General features: G+C 44.5%; 1 protein-coding gene across 1 annotated transcript in view; it reads left to right on the top strand.

Moving 5' to 3' along the window:
- Positions 1–537: 537 nt before the first annotated feature.
- The window catches only part of FGFRL1 (fibroblast growth factor receptor like 1), a 139,658-nt gene continuing 122,872 nt past the window's right edge, over positions 538–17,323 (top strand). The window contains exon 1 of the mRNA XM_081328007.1: positions 538–623. Within this exon, the coding sequence (XP_081184133.1) occupies positions 563–623 (61 nt within the window). The 5' untranslated portion in view covers positions 538–562. The remainder of the gene's footprint in view (positions 624–17,323) is intronic.

The raw sequence follows: 17,323 nt of genomic DNA on the forward strand, positions 1-17,323 counted from the left end.
GGGAGTTTACAAGAGGTAGGAATTCCGGCAGAGTGAGACTCCCGCGGAGGTTTTACGGGCCGGCGCAGTCTATCTGTGCGAATGGTCCCCATCTGCCGGAATTCCGGATGGGTGATCGAGGGGCTTCGGTTGCAGAGAGGGAGGGTCTTGCCCGTTCGTGCTGCAGAAGTCTCTAGCCTGCCGTCTTGGTAGACCCCGGGAAGAAAATCCACGTAGGGACTGATCCGTTATTAGCCCACCCACCCCCACCCCGCGCGCCCCGTTTCTGGATTGAGGTTCAGCCCAGGTGAGACGCGTTTCCCCTAGAAGCCACTGCAAAGCCTTAGTTAGACTTGCCCCACGGCGGAAAGGGGTTTTGCAAATAACTTCCTTGATTGTTCCTGGGTTAAAAGTTAGGCTGCCGCCTTTTGTTTAGTTTTGTCTTTTGTTTGTTTTTCGGCTTCGTGTTGCGTTCTTGAGCTGATAAGGCCCGGGAAGGATTTGGCGCTTTGTGTTCACCGGGGCCCTTTCCCCTCTCTCTAACTTCCAGGCTTTAGGGAGTCAGCTGGGAGCTGCGTTCAAGATGGCAATCCGGATTGCGCTGCTTATTCTGGGGACCCTCCTGTGCGCTGAGTCAGCAAGAGGTAAGGAGAGGGCAAGGAAACGGTCCCCAGTAGACAGTGTAATTTTTTTTATTATTGTTGACTTTTTGAAAACTGCCTAATAGTGAGACCCTGGAGGCATGCGTGTAATTTTCTCCCTCCCTCCCTCTTTCTCTTTTCCTTCCTCCCTCAATCCTCCTTCCCCCCTTTTTTCTTCTTTCCCCTCCTTTTCTCACTTTCCTCCTCTCCCTCCTTCCTTCCTTCCTTCTTCTCTCTCTTTATCTTTTTTTCTTTCTCCCTCCTTCCTTCCCTTTTTTCTTTTCCTCCCTCCCTTCCTGCTCCTTTCCGCTTTCTTTTCTCTCCTTCCTTCCTTCCTCTCTCCCTCCTTTTCTTTCTCCTTCCTTCCTTCCTTCCCTTCCTTTTCTTTCCCCTCCCTCCCTCCCTCCCTCCCTCTCTGCAGCTGAAGCCCCCTCAGTCACCCCCCCTGCCCTCTCCTTGCCTTTGTATCCTGCCCACGCAGGTGTGCTCTGGGGGGGGCGCTCTGGGGGTGCCCCATGGCTGCTCCATCTGAGGAGGTGTGAAATCCCGCCATTGGCTTCCAGTTTTCAGTCTGGCGGACAAGGAAAACAATGGCATTCCAGGGTGGATCAGGACAGCCTCTCCCCTCCTCTACTAATCTCTTTCAGCCGGGCTCTGCCTAATTCCCAATTGCGCTAACTAAACAAACGAATCCATTAACTTCCCCGGGAGTGACAGACGAAGGACAGTTCTCAATGCCCAGGATTTAGCCCAGTGGCTACAACCCACGATCGGATCCCCCCCACACACAAACCAGGTTGGCCCTTATCAGGACGGAGGCAGAGGAAAGAAGGGGCGGTGGGCTGCGGGCGGGTGGTCCAACGTGAGAGATCCCTTATCAGGAATAAACCAACCAAGGAGTAAAGAACCGTTACAGGCCTGCAACTGGTTGCTCTCCTTTTCTTGTTGGAAGACCAGAACAGCCTTTTCAGACTCGCCATCACCTCTCTTAAAGAAGAAAGACTTCTCCTTTTTTTTTTAATCATAGAAACAGGCCCCATTTACTCCCCTGTCCCAATTAAAGTTATTTTAAAGTACTGGTAATTCCTCGGCTTACCAAATTTCATTTAGTAACTCTTTCAAGTTACAACGGCATTGAAAAAAGGGACATATGACACGACTGTTGCAGCATCCCCTATGGTCACGCGATCAAAATTCAGACGCGTGTCTATGATGTTTGCAGTGTCCTGGGGGGGGGTCACATGTCCCCCTTTTGCGACTCTCTGATGAGCAAGGTCAATGGGGAAGCTGGATTCACTTCACAACCCTGTTACTACCCTCTCCCTCCTCTTGTAACAATGGGATTATGAGTAGGCAGTCAAACTGTCAGCTCTCCACGCCAAGGCTCAACAGTAATTTGCAACTCTCTTGACCCTACATGAGTTGGGACTTGACACTAGACCCAGCTTGGCTAGATAAGAGTTCTTACTACAGATAAGCATCAAGCCATGGAGAGTGCGTTGGCTTCCCGTTGCTAGTGAGGGTGTGCAAATGCTTTGGGGTGTGCAAATGCTTTGATGCCTTCAGGAGTTTAAACTTTTGTTGTTTTTAACTCCCTGCCTTCCTACGAATTAGTAAAATCTTGGCAAGGTGCTTTTGTGCTGGCAACTGCACGGGTGTTACATGTTTATATTAGGACTGAGAACTTCTGCTTCCCCATCTCATCTCATCTCATCTCATCTCATCTCTCTTTCTCTCTCCCTCTTTCACTCTCTTCCTCCCCCCCCAGTTTAAAATGAGTGTTTCTCAGCCTCAGCAAGTTTAAGATGGGTGGACTTCAGCTCCCAGAATTCCCCAGCTGGCATGTGTAATTTTGAGAGTTGAAGTCCACTCATCTTAAACTTGTCAAAGTTGAGAAACACCAGAGAGAAGAGTCTATATTTGAATTAAAACAAAAAGCTGCATTCTCTTGTTTATTATTCAGCTTTCCCAGAGGGCAACAATGGAGTTTTGATATCCACATGATGATGATGATGATGATAATGATGATAATGATGATAATGATGATAATGATGATGTTGCAAACAAGTTGCCTGCAGCTTAATCTAGCCAACAAGTGAAAAATTTGGAATGCTTTGGGAATAGATTAGGCTGTTTCTCACAACAAACCGATCATGGGTGAACTCTAGCAGTGGAGGATGAGCAGGAAAATGGCTGCAAGCTCAGAATTTGAATCTTTCTTCTGATAATGGCATATAGTGACACAATGACAGAGTTGGAAGGGACCTTGGAGGTCTTCTAGTCCAACCCCCTGCTCAAGCAGTAAATCCTATATATACCATTTCAGACAAATGGTTGTTGACTCTCTTCTTAAAAGACATCTTGTTTAGATCCAGTCTTTTTTTTTGTGCCCTATAGTTAGCGTGGATTGCCCAGATTAGTCCCTGGATTTTTCTTGGGATGTTATTTGCCATTACCTGCTTTCTAGGGCTGAGAGGAAATGACTGGCTTAAGGTCACCCAACTGGCTTTATGCCCAAGGCAGGACTACAACAGTTAAGGCCGGATGCCTTAACCATTACATAATTACATAATAATGAGTGACCATGCCCTTTGGTTGCAGATCAAAACATTATTTTTTTTCATCCAGGTATTCTGTGTGAAACAGGTGCCAAAAAGAATATTTTTTGGAGAACTGATCAGTGTCCCCAAAGTAAAGACTTGAGAGCGAGGGACCTTGAAAACTGAATCTTGAGAAACATTATTGAGTTTAAGGGGACATGAAAACGCTTTTCAAATACCCCAAAGGATTCACAAAAGAGGAGGGTTATTATCTGTCCTCTGTCATCTCTGAATGAAAGGTACTGAAATGGGGATAAATGGTTGGAGAGCAGCTTCCAATTGATGGCTTTGAAAATGTCTTAATGGGATGTGGAACTTGACAATGTAGCCAGGTCTCAAGTGGCTGATTGATTCATTATGGGCCATCAAGTCATTTGCAACTCCTTGTGGCCAGATAGATTTCCCCCCCCCCCCCCATGGTGATCTGTCTCTCATCTGTTCATTCAGCTAAGGAAGTAGCCTTCCCCTAATTGGGCCTGTCCAAACCAAGGGGAATATTCAGGCCTGCTTCACTTTGGATTTACTGACTATGATTCTATTATTATTGTTGTTGATGTTGTTGTCGTTATTATTATTATTATTGACTATTCATTAGCAAACTTTAGAAATATTTATATTTTACGTATTTTTTATGCAATTTTTATAGCTGGCCTACAGCTCACAATTCTAAATCAATGAAACAATTCAAACAGTTAAAAAAACAACACCACCCCAGTTTTCTTAAATAGTAATAAGAGTAAAAACCTATGTTTAAAGTCAGGTTTTTCTAGACTTTTTAATCAGAGAAATGGGATGCCTGGTGATGGGTCCAATCATTTAATCTGGCCAACCCCATTTTTTTTCATATGGGGTTTTATGAAAGGATTCTCAGACCTCCAGCTTTTTTTTTTTATTTAACTGTCACAGATAAGAGCATCTTTCAGTATTCAACAGATGTCAGTATTACTTAAGTTTTTCCTGCAGTCAAGTCTTATCAACCTTGCAGCTGTTTTATACAATGCATAGCAACCAATCCATCAGAATAGAGCTGGAAGGGACCTTGGAGGTCATCTAGTCCAACCCCTTGCTCAAGCAGGAGACCCTATACCATTTCAGACAGGGGGCTGTCTGCTCTCTTCTTAAAAACCTCCGGTAATGGATTACCTACAACTTCCAGAGGCGAGCTGTTCCCCTGGTTAATTGTCCTCCCTGTTAGGAAGTTTCTCCTTAATTCCAGGTTGCTTCTCTCCTTGATTAGATTCCATCCATTGTTTGTTGTCCTGTGTTCAGGTACTTTGGAGAATACGTTGACCCCCTTCTCTTCTTTGGGGCAGCCCCTCAAATACTGGAATACTGCTATCGTGTCACCTCTAGTCCTTCTTTTTTCTAGACCGGTCAAAACCGAATCCTGCAACCGTTCTTCATACGTTTTAGTCTCCAGGCCTTTAATCATCTTAGTTGCTCTTCTCTGCACTTTTTCCAAAGTCTCAACATATATATATATATATATATATATATATATATATATATATATATATATATATATATATATATATATATATATATATATATATATATATATATATTAGTGTGGTGACAAAACTGGATGCAGTATTCCAGGTGTGGCCTTACTAAGGCTTTGAACAGCGGTCCTAACACTTCAGACATTTTTGATTCTATGCCTCTGTTTATACCACCCAGGATTGTTACTGGCTGTAGACAAAACTTTTGGACAATTTTTTAGACAAGTCTTTCCTTTGTCTTTTGCAACATGCTCAGCATAAAATTGAAGCTACGAACTCTGCATTTCCAGACATTAGCTTGTCACATTCTCTGGCGATTTGCTCCATCTCCCCTTATAAAAACACCCCAAAGGAAACAACCCCAGCATGAGCAACCGTGTGTGAACAGACTCGCAGTTCACTGAAAGGCAACACACAGCGACGGTCTGAATGGAGAAAACATCTGCGCGGTCCCCGAATCTGCAATTTTATTTGGCGTGTCGGTGTAAAATGGGATGAATCCTTGCTCTATATTCCGAAGCGAGGGCCGTGAATATATGTGATTGTGTAGGTCTGAAGTTTTGCCGGTGTTTGCACAAACATTGCTATCCAAATGAGACCTCCTGGTTCATAAGTCAGATAAACATCGGCTGCCTTCCATTTGGTGTGCTGCCCTGATTGCACAGTCTCCACATTGTAGTTTTGTAAACATGGCAAGGAGCGCTTTGACTAATCTTAACGGTTCCATTTCATCAAAACCCATCCAATTTTCAGGAAGAAATCCAGCCAATAACTCCAGGCTACTTCTTACATTAAGTGCTTAAACTTAATTTCGAGCGCGTAGGGGAAAGGAAGAAAAATGTAAATTGGGAACAGAGACCTCTTTGGAATAAGCCTGCATTTGTCTTCGTTTCTGCCCTTTTTTAGTCTTCTCTCTCTTTCTCTCCCCCCCCCCCCCCCCGCCTTCCAGAGCTGCTGAAGAAAAGGTTCATTCTTGGTTGGAAGGAATATATATATATATATATATATATATATATATATATATATATATATATATATATATATATATATATATATATATATATATATATATATATATATATATATATATATATATATATATATATATATATATATATATATATATATATATATATATATATATATATATATATATATATATATATATATATATATATATATATATATATATATATATATATATCCTCGGCCTGGTAAATTTATTTTGTGAAAGATTTACACAAGCTTAGGTATTTGGTTATGAGGCTCTGGAAGGGACTGTTGGAAAACATGCCACAAAGCAATCAGGTTTTCATTCTTTTTAAATGCTCAGCCTTAGAAATGTCTGTATTTGGATATAAGAGGTCAGATCACTAATAGTTCTAGATACAATTTGGGAAGCCTTGTTTTTACTGGAACATGGCAGGACCTTACCACTGTTATCCTTTTGGGATGGCTTTTTGGGGCAATTAGTGTGAAAGGTTAGTTTTGGAAAACTTAGCAAATTTGTACTTGTGTTCCATCCTTTAGTGATTCATGCGAGACTCATTCTGGGTTTCTTTCAAAAAATAATAAAAAAATAACCTTGACTTATGATAGTCCCTTTGAAAATATCCCATGACAACCCCGACTTTCTCCTTCCCAGTGCAACTGAAATAGAGTAGAATAAAAATGTTGGGTAGCTGTCAAAAGTATTTAAAGATGATATCTATGAATTAAACTCTTGAAAATTTACAGGCTTGGTAGCGTGGAGCCGAGAAAGGGGGTTGATGTACAGAGCATGCGTTGTTTTTTTAATCCTCTCCTAAACAAATCTGAATTTGACAGAGGGTTGCAAAAAGAGGTCACGTAGTTCCCAGGAGACTGTGACCGTCATACATATGAATCAGTTGCCAAATGGCTGAATTCTGGTCACATGACCAAGGGGAGGGTTAGGGTTAGTGGTTTTAAGCGTGAAAAACAGCCATGAGTCATATCCCAAAGGTGCTTTTTTTTCAGGAGGCCACTGGACTTTTCTGTTTTTCTTTGAAGACGTTTCGCTTCCTATCCAAGAAGCTTCTTCAGCTCTGACTGGATGATGGGGAGAATGGAAGGATTTATACTCCTTGCAGACAGCTAGTCATTTGCATCCTTTTAGCGACTCGTTGAGCCTACCTGGAGGTTTATCTGTGTCCTCGGGGTCACCTGAGTTGTGGAAATGGGTGTGGAGCCTTCTTGGTCGTGCTGTAGACTGGAGATAAATAATGTTCTATCCCCACCCACCCCCCTCTATTGAGAGAGGGATGTTCAGTTTTGACATAGATGACCTCTTTGACCCGTCTTTCAAATCAGATAAATCGCCAAGTGGTCTCAATGACTGTCTAAAACAGGGGTGTCAAACTGCTGGCCCGCGGGCCGGATGCGTCATCCAGAAGCCGCCCCCACCCCATTGCTGGCAATGGCAAAACCGTCCCGATATGTTGCGTGACATCACGTGATGTCGCGGGTTTGACATGTCTGGTCTAAAAGAAGGCAAATGACCAGCGGTCTGCAAGGAGTACAAACCCTTCCATTCCCCACCATCCGGTCAGAGCTGAAGAAGCTTCTGGGATGAGAAGGGAAACATCTTCAAAGAGAAACAAGGAAGTCCAGTTGCCTCCTGAAAAAAGCATCTTTGGGACAACCAGGACCCTGGAGGACTGAGAATCTCCACAGACATTTGGTCATACATAAGTGATTTTTTTCAGTGCCGTTGTAACTTCGAAACGAATGGTTGTAAGTTGAGGACCGGCCTGTATACCTATGGGGACGGAGTCTAACATGGCTAGAAGACTCTGGTATGGTTGGCTGCACAAGCCACGTTCTGCGTTGTGGGTTTGTGTGACCTTTAGAAACATGTAAAGACGTTGAACGCAGGTCATCTAAACAATGTCTTCTTTTCAATTTTCCGTTCCTTGTGGCTCGCTCCGGAGCAAGGAAATAGACATAAATTAAAAATAATAACGAAGACTCGCAGTAACCTGTCTGTGCTTGCGGTCGATCGAATTAATTGACTCAATCGGAAACACGGCACCATCCGGGGACTAACTCTGTCAGGGATGAATGAGGTCTGGGCTTCCTGCAAAGCTGAGGCACAGAAAAATGTTTGTTTGCCCCCCCTCCCCCCCGCCTCCGATGGGTGGAAATTGGCTCAGGATTGTTGAGTCAGTTCCTTGTCTGGCTCCTCCGGGAGTGATGCATGCTGGCTAACCGTCTCTGTTTAATGTCCAGGATTTAGGGTTCCTTTACCTTCAGCAGGCAAAGACGGGACGAGGCTGCGATTTTAAACTTGCGTCCTTGGAAGCTCTTTCCTCTCCATTACAAGGGAGTTGTGTCAACCAGTTGCAAGCGCGCAGTCAGTCAGCACGGTCACAACTCAGCCCAACATTTCTGTGGCTAAGTTATTGCTAGTCAGAAAAATGCCAAACCCCCGCCCCCCCCCCCCGCCACACAAAAGAAAACTCTTCAGGAAACTAGGATTGCCTTTAAAAGCGGACTGTCATTCAGTGTCTGTATGGAGATTCTCCATCATCCAGGTCCTGCTTATCCCAAAGGTGCTTCCCCCCCCCACAAGAGGCCACTGGACTTCCTTTGTTTTTCTTCGAAGACGGTTTCGCTTCTCATCCCAGAAGCTTCTTCGGCTCTGACTGGATGGTGGGGAAGGGAAGGATTGAGACTCCTTGCAGACCGCTGGTCGTTTGCATTCTTTTAGAGGGTCGTTGAGGCCACTTGGAGGTTTGTCTGTGTCCTCGGGGTCACCTGAGTGTGCAAGAGGGGTTCAAGAGGCCACCTAGGTCAAAATTGAACAGCCCTCCCTCAACAGAGGGGGAGGGACACGACATCATCCATCTCCAGTCTACAACACGGTCCCTTTCAGCAGTTCCAAGAAGGCTCCACACCCATTTGCACCACTCAGGTGACCCTGAGGACACACATAAGCCTCCAGGTGGCCTCAACGACTCTCTAAAAAGAAGGCAAATGACCAGCGGTCTGCGAGGAGTCTCAATCCTTCCATCCTCCACCATCCAGTCAGAGCTGAAGAAGCCTCTTGGATGAGAAGAGAAATGTCTTCAAAGGAAAACAAAGGAAGCCCAGTGGCCTTAAGTATTTGCAAGATTTAGGTCGCATTAACTGATACAGGTTACAAGCACAACGGAGGCCAACGTTTCTCTTGCTAAGTAAGATGGTTGCTAAGTGAGTTTTGCCCCATTTTACAACCTCTCTTGCCTCCGTTGTTAAGTGAATCACCGGGGTTGTTATGTTAGTGGCACGGTCGTTGAGGGAATCTGGTTTCTCCCCCCCCCGACTTTGCTCGTCAGAAGGTCCACACAAGGGGATCACGTGACCCCGAGGAGGCCATCATAAGTATGAGCCAGTTGCCCAGCGTCTGAATTTTGATCACCTGACCCACAGGGATGCTGTAAAAGTCGCAAGAGTGGAAAAAACGGTCATCCGTCCGTTTTTTGGCCCCAGTGCTGGTGTAATTTTACACGGTCAGTAAATGAATTGTTGTAAGTCGAGGGCCACCTGTGTTCTTCAAGGCTTTTTTTTCTTTTTCTTTTCTGGGTCGGCATTTTTCTGACGTTGAAATAACCTTTGCTAGTTTTCGGCTCACCTGCATGCTGTAATCGCTTCGGTGTATTAATATATTACATTTGAACCAGGGATCTTGTTGAACAGGTTCCGATTGCAGCTATTTTAGCCCCGTAACTGAGCAGCGGAGACGGTATTTCACATCAATCTCGCTCCGTTCCCTTCTTTTCGTAAATAATAATTCTGAAATTCAGGACATTGATAAACTGAACAGTTTCCCCCCCCCATACACACCTTTTCCCATTAGAATACTTGCCGGTCTGCTTGTGGCTACCCAAGTCAGGAGGTTGCGGCATTGAAGCACTGTTGATTGTATGAAAAGCATGGTGGGGAGGGTTGTTTTTGGGGTGGTGGGGGTGGTTAGCTAGTTATATATGAGAACATCAAAACTGTATGCAGACGTCTACGGAGAGTTAAAAAAATAGCATCTTGCCTGTACAGTTTTGTACCCTTCATTGATAATTGACTTTATTTGGGGGCAAGAAACCAAACTGAAGTTACCACGCCCAAAATATCTTGACATATCTACTTTAAAGCTTTGTAAGAGGAATCAAGGAAGATTTTTCTTTAACCTTCTACATCAGGGGTGTCAAACTCAATTTCATTGAGGGCCGCATCAACATGGCGGTTGCCCTCAGGGGGCCGGGTGGGTGTGGCCTGGGTGGGCGTGGCCTGCTGGGTGGGCGTGGCTAGAGTGCATTTGGCCTACTGGGTGGGCGTGGCCAGCTCTACATCGTTGGCATCAAGGGTGCCTAGGGGGGCCTGGGCAGGAGTGGGACAGATCTGAGGGTCTCTGGCAGGAGGAGGGTCTCTGGGCCAGGGCCAAGGCAGTGGGGGCCGTTCCCTCACTGTTTCCAGGATGGCTTCGCGGGCCACATGAAACCACTTTGTGGGCCGGATCTGGCTCCCGGGCCTTGTGTTTGACATGTCTGTTCTACATCCTCCCTCCTCTTTCCCTTCCTTCCTTCCTTCCTTCCTTCCTTCCTTCCTTCCTTCCTTCCTTCCTTCCTTCCTTCCTTCCTTCCTTCCTTTCCTTTTTCCCTTCCTTCCTATCCATCCATCCATCCATCCATCCCATCCATCGTTCTCCAAAGCGGGAGAGTTGCATAAGTTCTTCCCTCCAACAACACATAAGTCTTTTTTTTGGAAAAGTTATGTATTGGGATCTGGCCTAGATCGTTTACAGAGGAAAGATTTTTCCGTTTACAGAGGAAAGATTTTCACGATAGAAACCTCAAACTGCCTCCCTGTTTAGATCTTGGTTGAAGTTGACATTTGCTTCCCATAACGTGTGGGTGAAAGCTCCTGAGATGACAGATATGTCTTCTGAGTGATTTTCTGGCTTCCCAGCTGCCCGTCAAGTCGAAAAGCGGGAAAATGGCTCCATTTATGCTTCTTCCAGAGAACGACGCTTCTGGACCCTGAAACCAAGGCCTTCTCCTCCTCCTCCTCAAGAGGCACTTGGCCTCAGTCCCGCCTGCTCGCTCTTTCCCTCCTACTTTCTTGTTGCAGACTCCTGTTTACATTTCTCTCCCCTCCTTCCCCACGTTTATGGCTGCTGTTTGGCCAGAGGAAATGAATTAACATAATTTACTGTTTTAAAAATAAGACCCACGCCCTTCCCTGGCATTCTGTGGGAGAAGCTCTCTTATGGGTCCAATGAGAGAGAACAATGCCCCGATTATGGAATGCAAGGTTTCCATTCATACCCTACACACACACACACACACACACACACACACACACACACACACCATTTTAAAAGGAGCCATAAGGACGGTGCCCAGGAGCCCGTAACAAACCTCGAACCGCGGTTGGCACGAAACGGGCAGGCATTGTTCTTGGTGCAAGTTGTTTTTTTTTTTTTTTTTTAAGAGCAAGAGTCTGGAGCCAAAAAGTGCCAAGTGGGAAGTCTCTTGAGCTGGCAAAGTTTTTGTCGCAACCTACAGGGACGTGGTGGCTCAGTGGGTTAGGGCACTGAGCTTGTCGATCAGAAGGTCGGCAGTTTGGCGGGTCGAATCCTGAGTGCCGCGTAGCAGAGTGAGCGCCTGTTACTCGTCCCAGCTTCTGCCAACCTAGCAGTTCGAAAGCACGTAAAAATGCAAGTAGAAAAATAGGGACCACTACGGTGGGAAGGTAACAGCGTTCCCTGCACCTTTGGCATCTAGTCATGCCAGCCACATGACCACAGAGACGTCCTCGGACAAGCGCTGGCTCTTCGGCTTTGAAACGGAGATGAGCACCGGCCCCTAGAGTCGGAAACGACTAGCACGCATGTGCGGGGGAACCTTTGCCTTTACCTTACAGCTCCAGAGTCTCTAAGAATTTCTAGGAGATGGGAGCGGGAACAGGAGAAATTTGGAGGAGTAGGAAAAATGCAGTGAAATGGACCGGATATGGAAAAATCTCCCTAAAAGCAGCAATTATTCCATGATCCTTAATAACTGCAGCAGCTCTGCAGTGGCAAAAGCTCGCATCGTGCGATGGGCCTCTTTAATTCCATCTTCTCTTGACATGGGACCAAAAAGCTTGCTTTCTACAAGGAGAATTGGATTCTTAGGCCGTCGTAACACAGAGACTCTGCTTTTGCATTCTGCGGGGCCAAATTGAAGCCAGACCCCTTGTCGTTTGTGCGTTGGCTTCCGGCAGAAGGGGCAAGAGAATCAGTTGCATAGCGAGCTTTCCCCCTTTTTCAATCTTAACTGTGATTCTGTCCACGTTCCTCCTGCCCCAAGAGCAGGGGTAGGCAACCTTGGCTCTTTTATGACTGGTGGACTTCAACTCCCTCACTTGGCTGCAAGTTTTGTTACTGAACTCGGGCCCTCCTCTTTGTGGATGATGTGGCATCTGGTGGTCATGGCACTTTGCAGCCCTTGGTCCTACCCAATATCATGTGCAGTCTTAGTCACGTGGCTCACCAAACACGGAGCCATCCAAGTGCCTTCACGAGCCTGCACTGTATGGGTCTCTCACAGGCTAGTCATGTATCTCAGATACTTGGGGACAGTCAGTGGCACAGAGCTTGAAGGCAAGGAAAACATATCTCCACACGAGAGGATGGACAAGGGTCTCCACACTTGGCAACTTTAAGGTTTGTGGACTTGTGGGACACGGCTGGCTAGGGAATTCTGGGAAGTGAAGTCCAGAAGTCTTCAAGTCGCCAGTTCTTGGGTCACAGCAGTGGTGAGGCGATCTGTTGTAATTGTGGAGGTAGTTTTTTATTTTTTTGAGGGCTGGAAGACAAGTCAGAGGTAGAAGACCACTAAACCTTGGCCAGAGATTTCCTTGGTCATTTTCTTACTGACAAAAACAGGTTGCCTGTCCTCCAGCTGTTCCTTCTGTCACATTACCAACCAGATGTGTGAAGTCCCAAAGGTGCTTTTTTCAGGAGGCAACTGGACTTCCTTGTTTTTCTTTGAAGACATTTCTTTGAAGACCCTGAGGACACAGACAAACCTCCAAGTGAACTCAACAACTCTATAAAAGGATGCAAATGACCAGCTGTCTGCATGGAGTGTAAATCCTTCCCTTTCCCCACCATCCAGTCAGAGCTGAAGAAGCTTTTGGCATGAGAAGTAAAACATCTTCAAAGGAAAACTAGAAAGTCCAGTTGCCTCTTGAAAAAGCACCTTTGAAGACCTGGATGACGGAGAACCTCCATGGACATTTAGAGATGTCTGAAGGCCCCTCCTGAACTTCAGACAGATTTTTTTTTTAATCCCATTTATATCCCGCCCTTCTCCGAAGACTCAGGGCGGCTTACAATCTAAGAAGCACAAATCAGTGTGCTTAGCAGTAGCCTTCATTCTATGTATATGCCTGCTTATTAGGGCTTTCCCCCCCCCAAGCGGCATTATTACAAAGTCAGCTTATTGCCCCCAACAATCTGGGTCCTCATTTTACCTACCTCGGAAGGATGGAAGGCTGAGTCAACCTTGAGCCTGGTGGGACTCGAACCTGCACTAATTGCAGGCAACTGGTGTTACTTAAGGAGGCATTAGCCCACTGCTCCACCAAGGCTCTTGGCTCCATTGTGGTCATAAGTTGAGGACTTACCTGTATTTGGACTGTTGTTGCTATTTCGTTTTGAGTTACACCTGTGTCACTTTCATACCACTTTCCAAAGTAGCCGTATAATAGATTTATATTCAGATATTGTTACTGCATCTTTTATTTTCAAGCCTTTTCCTATATACACTTATTTTAATTTTATTTATAGAAATATTTTGACTCCCAAAAGCCCTTAGAAAGCCACCAGAGCTTTAGTAACTCCCTTTCATTTTTCCCTTTTCAAGCTTTTTGAAGGAAGCACTCTTATTTCCCAACAGACACTAATGTACCATTAAGGGAAGAAAAAAAAACCCCTTCATTGTTATGCCTGCTAAAAAGGCACCGAATTGTTTTGGAATTCATTTAACAGCTGTTTTGGTTCTGTTTTGTTTTACATCCCCCAAGATGTTCCAGCTGAATGAAATAGAATAAAATGAACCACTAAAATAAACAATCGCAGGTTTTCAGCGAAGTATTTAAACCAACATTAGATACCGCCACCTCAAATGAAAAATCATTTAAAACAGGCCAGATTGAAATGTTCAAAAAAAGTGTTGGCTTTCTCACAGCTGCCAGCCACTGAACTGGATTCCTCAAGGAGTGCAAGATATTTTCCTGTTCTACTCCTCCCCGTTCCATTATATGTCTCATAACAGAATAACAAGAGTTGGAAGGGACCTTGGAGGTCTTGTAGTCCAACCTCCTGCTCAAGTAGGAGACTGAACCATTTCAGACAAACAGCTGTCCAGTCTCTTCTTAAAAGCCTCCAGTGATGGAGCATCCACAACTTCTGGAGGCAGGTGGTTCCACTGGTTAATTGTTCTCACTGTCAGGAAATTCCTCTTTAGTTCTAGGTTGCTTCTCTGCTTGATGAGTTTCCACCTGTTGCTTCTTGTCCTGCCTTCAGCGGCTTTGGAGAATAGCTTGATCTTGACCTTCCATTATATATTTCTTTTCGTAATCCATGTCAGCACAGGGAATTGATTTCAAGAACCACACTCTTAACAGAAGCAAATGGATTTATATTCTCATGGGGAAAAAGAGGAATGGAAAATAGAGCGACCTGTGTCTGCATTTCGAGCAAACTGCCTATTACAGTATTATTATGGCTGCAAAAATTGTATACACTTAACAGAGGAAGGTTAGTTTTATAAAGAGAAATGCTGTAATTTAGCTGTTATCGCCAGCATTATCCCTTCATAACATGCATTTTTCAGATTAGCAGAGCATAATTCCCTCTCACTAATTCCTAACTCTTGTGTTACTTTGAACCTTCGAAACTCTCTAGATCGTACAACTAAAAGTTACCTTTGTCTCAGAAGGAAGCCAACATCACTGACAATTATAAATAAAATATCGGAGGCCCCGAGTAACCCACAATGTGCGCTTCTCCCACATTGGTAAAAGAACCACAGTAGTCTTTGACATATAACTACTCATTTTGCAACAGTCTGAATTTACAACGGCACTGAAAAAGTGACTTGCAACCTGCCCTCACACTTACGACCGTCATACCATCCCACAGTCACATGATCAAAATTTGGGCAGTTGGCAGCTGGCATGTATCTGTGATGGTCGCAGCGTCCTCCCAGGTCACATGATCACGGTTTGCGACAAGTAAAAATCAACGGGAGGAGGCAGATCGGCTTAACAGCTGCAATGATTCTCTGCAAAAAAAAAGGTCATAAAAATGGGGCACAACTGATTTAACAACTGCCTTGGTTTAAATTTTGGTCAAGATCTTCCTGTATTTTTTGTGCGTTTTTAGGGCTCTCAAAACAGGAGGAATTTACAAACGCTGGGAACAGACATTTCCGTGCTCCTAAAACAGCCCGTGTCTTCCCCCAATTACTCTTTTTTGCAATCCTTTTTTAAAAATGTTTTATTGATTTTTTTAATTTTACCTTTTAAGTATTTAAAAAGCAACATGGCGGCTGAGTTAATCAATAATTCAGTAACCTACAAGTATCTTTAGTACAAGTCTCAAACTACTACATTAAATATTTCCTCTCTTTTCCCCTTAGTATTTACTGTCTCATGTGAACTAATACAATTTTTATTATACCAATTAAATAAAAATAACATTTTTACATCTATCAATAATTTTTAGCTTATACGTATCCTGGTTATTTTATTTTTTGCAATCCTTTTGCCACCTCGTTTTGGAGGCAGTTCCCTTTCCATCTTAGTAACTGCATTTACAGGGACATCCTGATGGAGTTCCATCCTTAAATCCACCCAGTGGATGGATCAGAAGCATCGGTGGCGATGTGAGATAAAGTTGGCTTGTTAGGATAAGAGCGTTTGCGTGAGGAATTCTCAATCTGTCTGCAATCCTGGTTTACCCCCCCTCCCTCTGAAAAGTGAAGTATACAATTTATCTACCCTAACTCGTCAGAATGCAGCAAGCATTGATTGGGCTCTGTCTGATTCTCGGAGAAGAGATTCAATCCAGGGGATCCTTTTGTAGATTCTGGGAAGGGATTAATGTGGTTGCCCACCAGGTTTATAAACTATAAACAAAAGGAATATTTCTTTGAGGTTTTTCAGTCAGAGGCCACTTGGCTAATCTTTTGAGATCTGCAAATCATGTTAATTGGCTTATGTCTGACTGATTCCGCTAGTGCAAGGTAGCTTTGACACACACAAAAATTATCCTTCCGTGTATTACTAATAGTAGAATCTACTCTGCTTCCCCATGTCAGGGTTTCCCAGGAGACGGGCAGAGCGTGTGATTTTAATGAAGTGGAAAAAAGTTGAGTGGAAAAGTTTCTATTAGAGCTTTGGATAGAAAGGAGATTTTTACTTTGTAGGTTAGAACAAGGGTCCCCAACCGTGGCAACGTTAAGACCTGTGGACTTCAACTCCCAGAATTCCCCAGCCAGCTGTCTGGGGAATTGTGGGAGTTGAAGTCCACAGGTCTTAACGTTGCCACGGTTGGGGACCCCTCGCTTAGAAGGCATTGTCAAAGTTTGCCTTGCATTTTTTTGGGGGGGAAAACACCTGGATTTGACCACCCCTGTGTGTGATATGAGCAACACAATTCACACTGATTGTGGTAGATATGCAGACGCCCTCTCTAAATGACACAAAATGCCATCACCGAATTGCGACTTGGGGCTGAAAAGCAAAGTATCCAACCTAGCGTGTCGAGAGGGGCAAAATATAATGGAGCCTTTGCTGGTTTCCTGACAGCGACATAGGAAGTCACCAATTCTATCTGGAATTCAGACGTACCTTTATAATATTTTAGATTTTGTGTTTCTTGTTTTGCATTTTTCTCTCTTGCGTTTTTCATTGAGCTAGGATGTGAATGGGCCATGTGATAAATAGAAAGCAGTGAAAGCCTTTGCAATAAGCCTTTGCTCTGGGTGGGGGGGGATTGTATCCCTACTAACAGAATGACAGAGTTGGAAGGGACCTTGGAGGTCATCTAGTCCAACCCCCTGCTCAGGCAGGAGACCCTATTACCATTTCAGACAAATGGCTGTCCAGTCTCTTCTTAAAAACCTCCAGAGTTGGAGCACCCACAATTTCTGGTGGCAAGCTGTTCCACTGATCAATTGTCCTCACCGTCAGGAAATTCCTCCTTAGTTCTAGGTTGCTTCTCTCTTTGGTTAGTTTCCATCCGTTGCTTCTTGTCCTGCCTTCAGGCGCTTTGGAGAATAGCTTGACTCCCTCTTCTCTGGGGCAGCCCCTGAGATATTGGAAGACTGCTATCATGTCCCCCTTCGTCCTTCTCCTCATTGAATGAGACATCCCCAATTCCAGCAACAGTTCCTTATATATTTTAGCCTCCAGGCCCTTAATCATCTTTGTTGCTCTTCTCTGCACTCTTTCTAGAGTCTCAACATCTTTTTTGTAGTGTGGCGACCAAAAGTGGATGCAATATTCCAAGAGTGGTCTTACTGAGGCATTATACAGCGATACAAATACTTTA

The sequence above is a fragment of the Vipera berus genome, assembly GCF_964194415.1.
Source record: "Vipera berus genome assembly, chromosome: 4".
Taxonomy (NCBI): Eukaryota; Metazoa; Chordata; class Lepidosauria; order Squamata; family Viperidae; genus Vipera; species Vipera berus.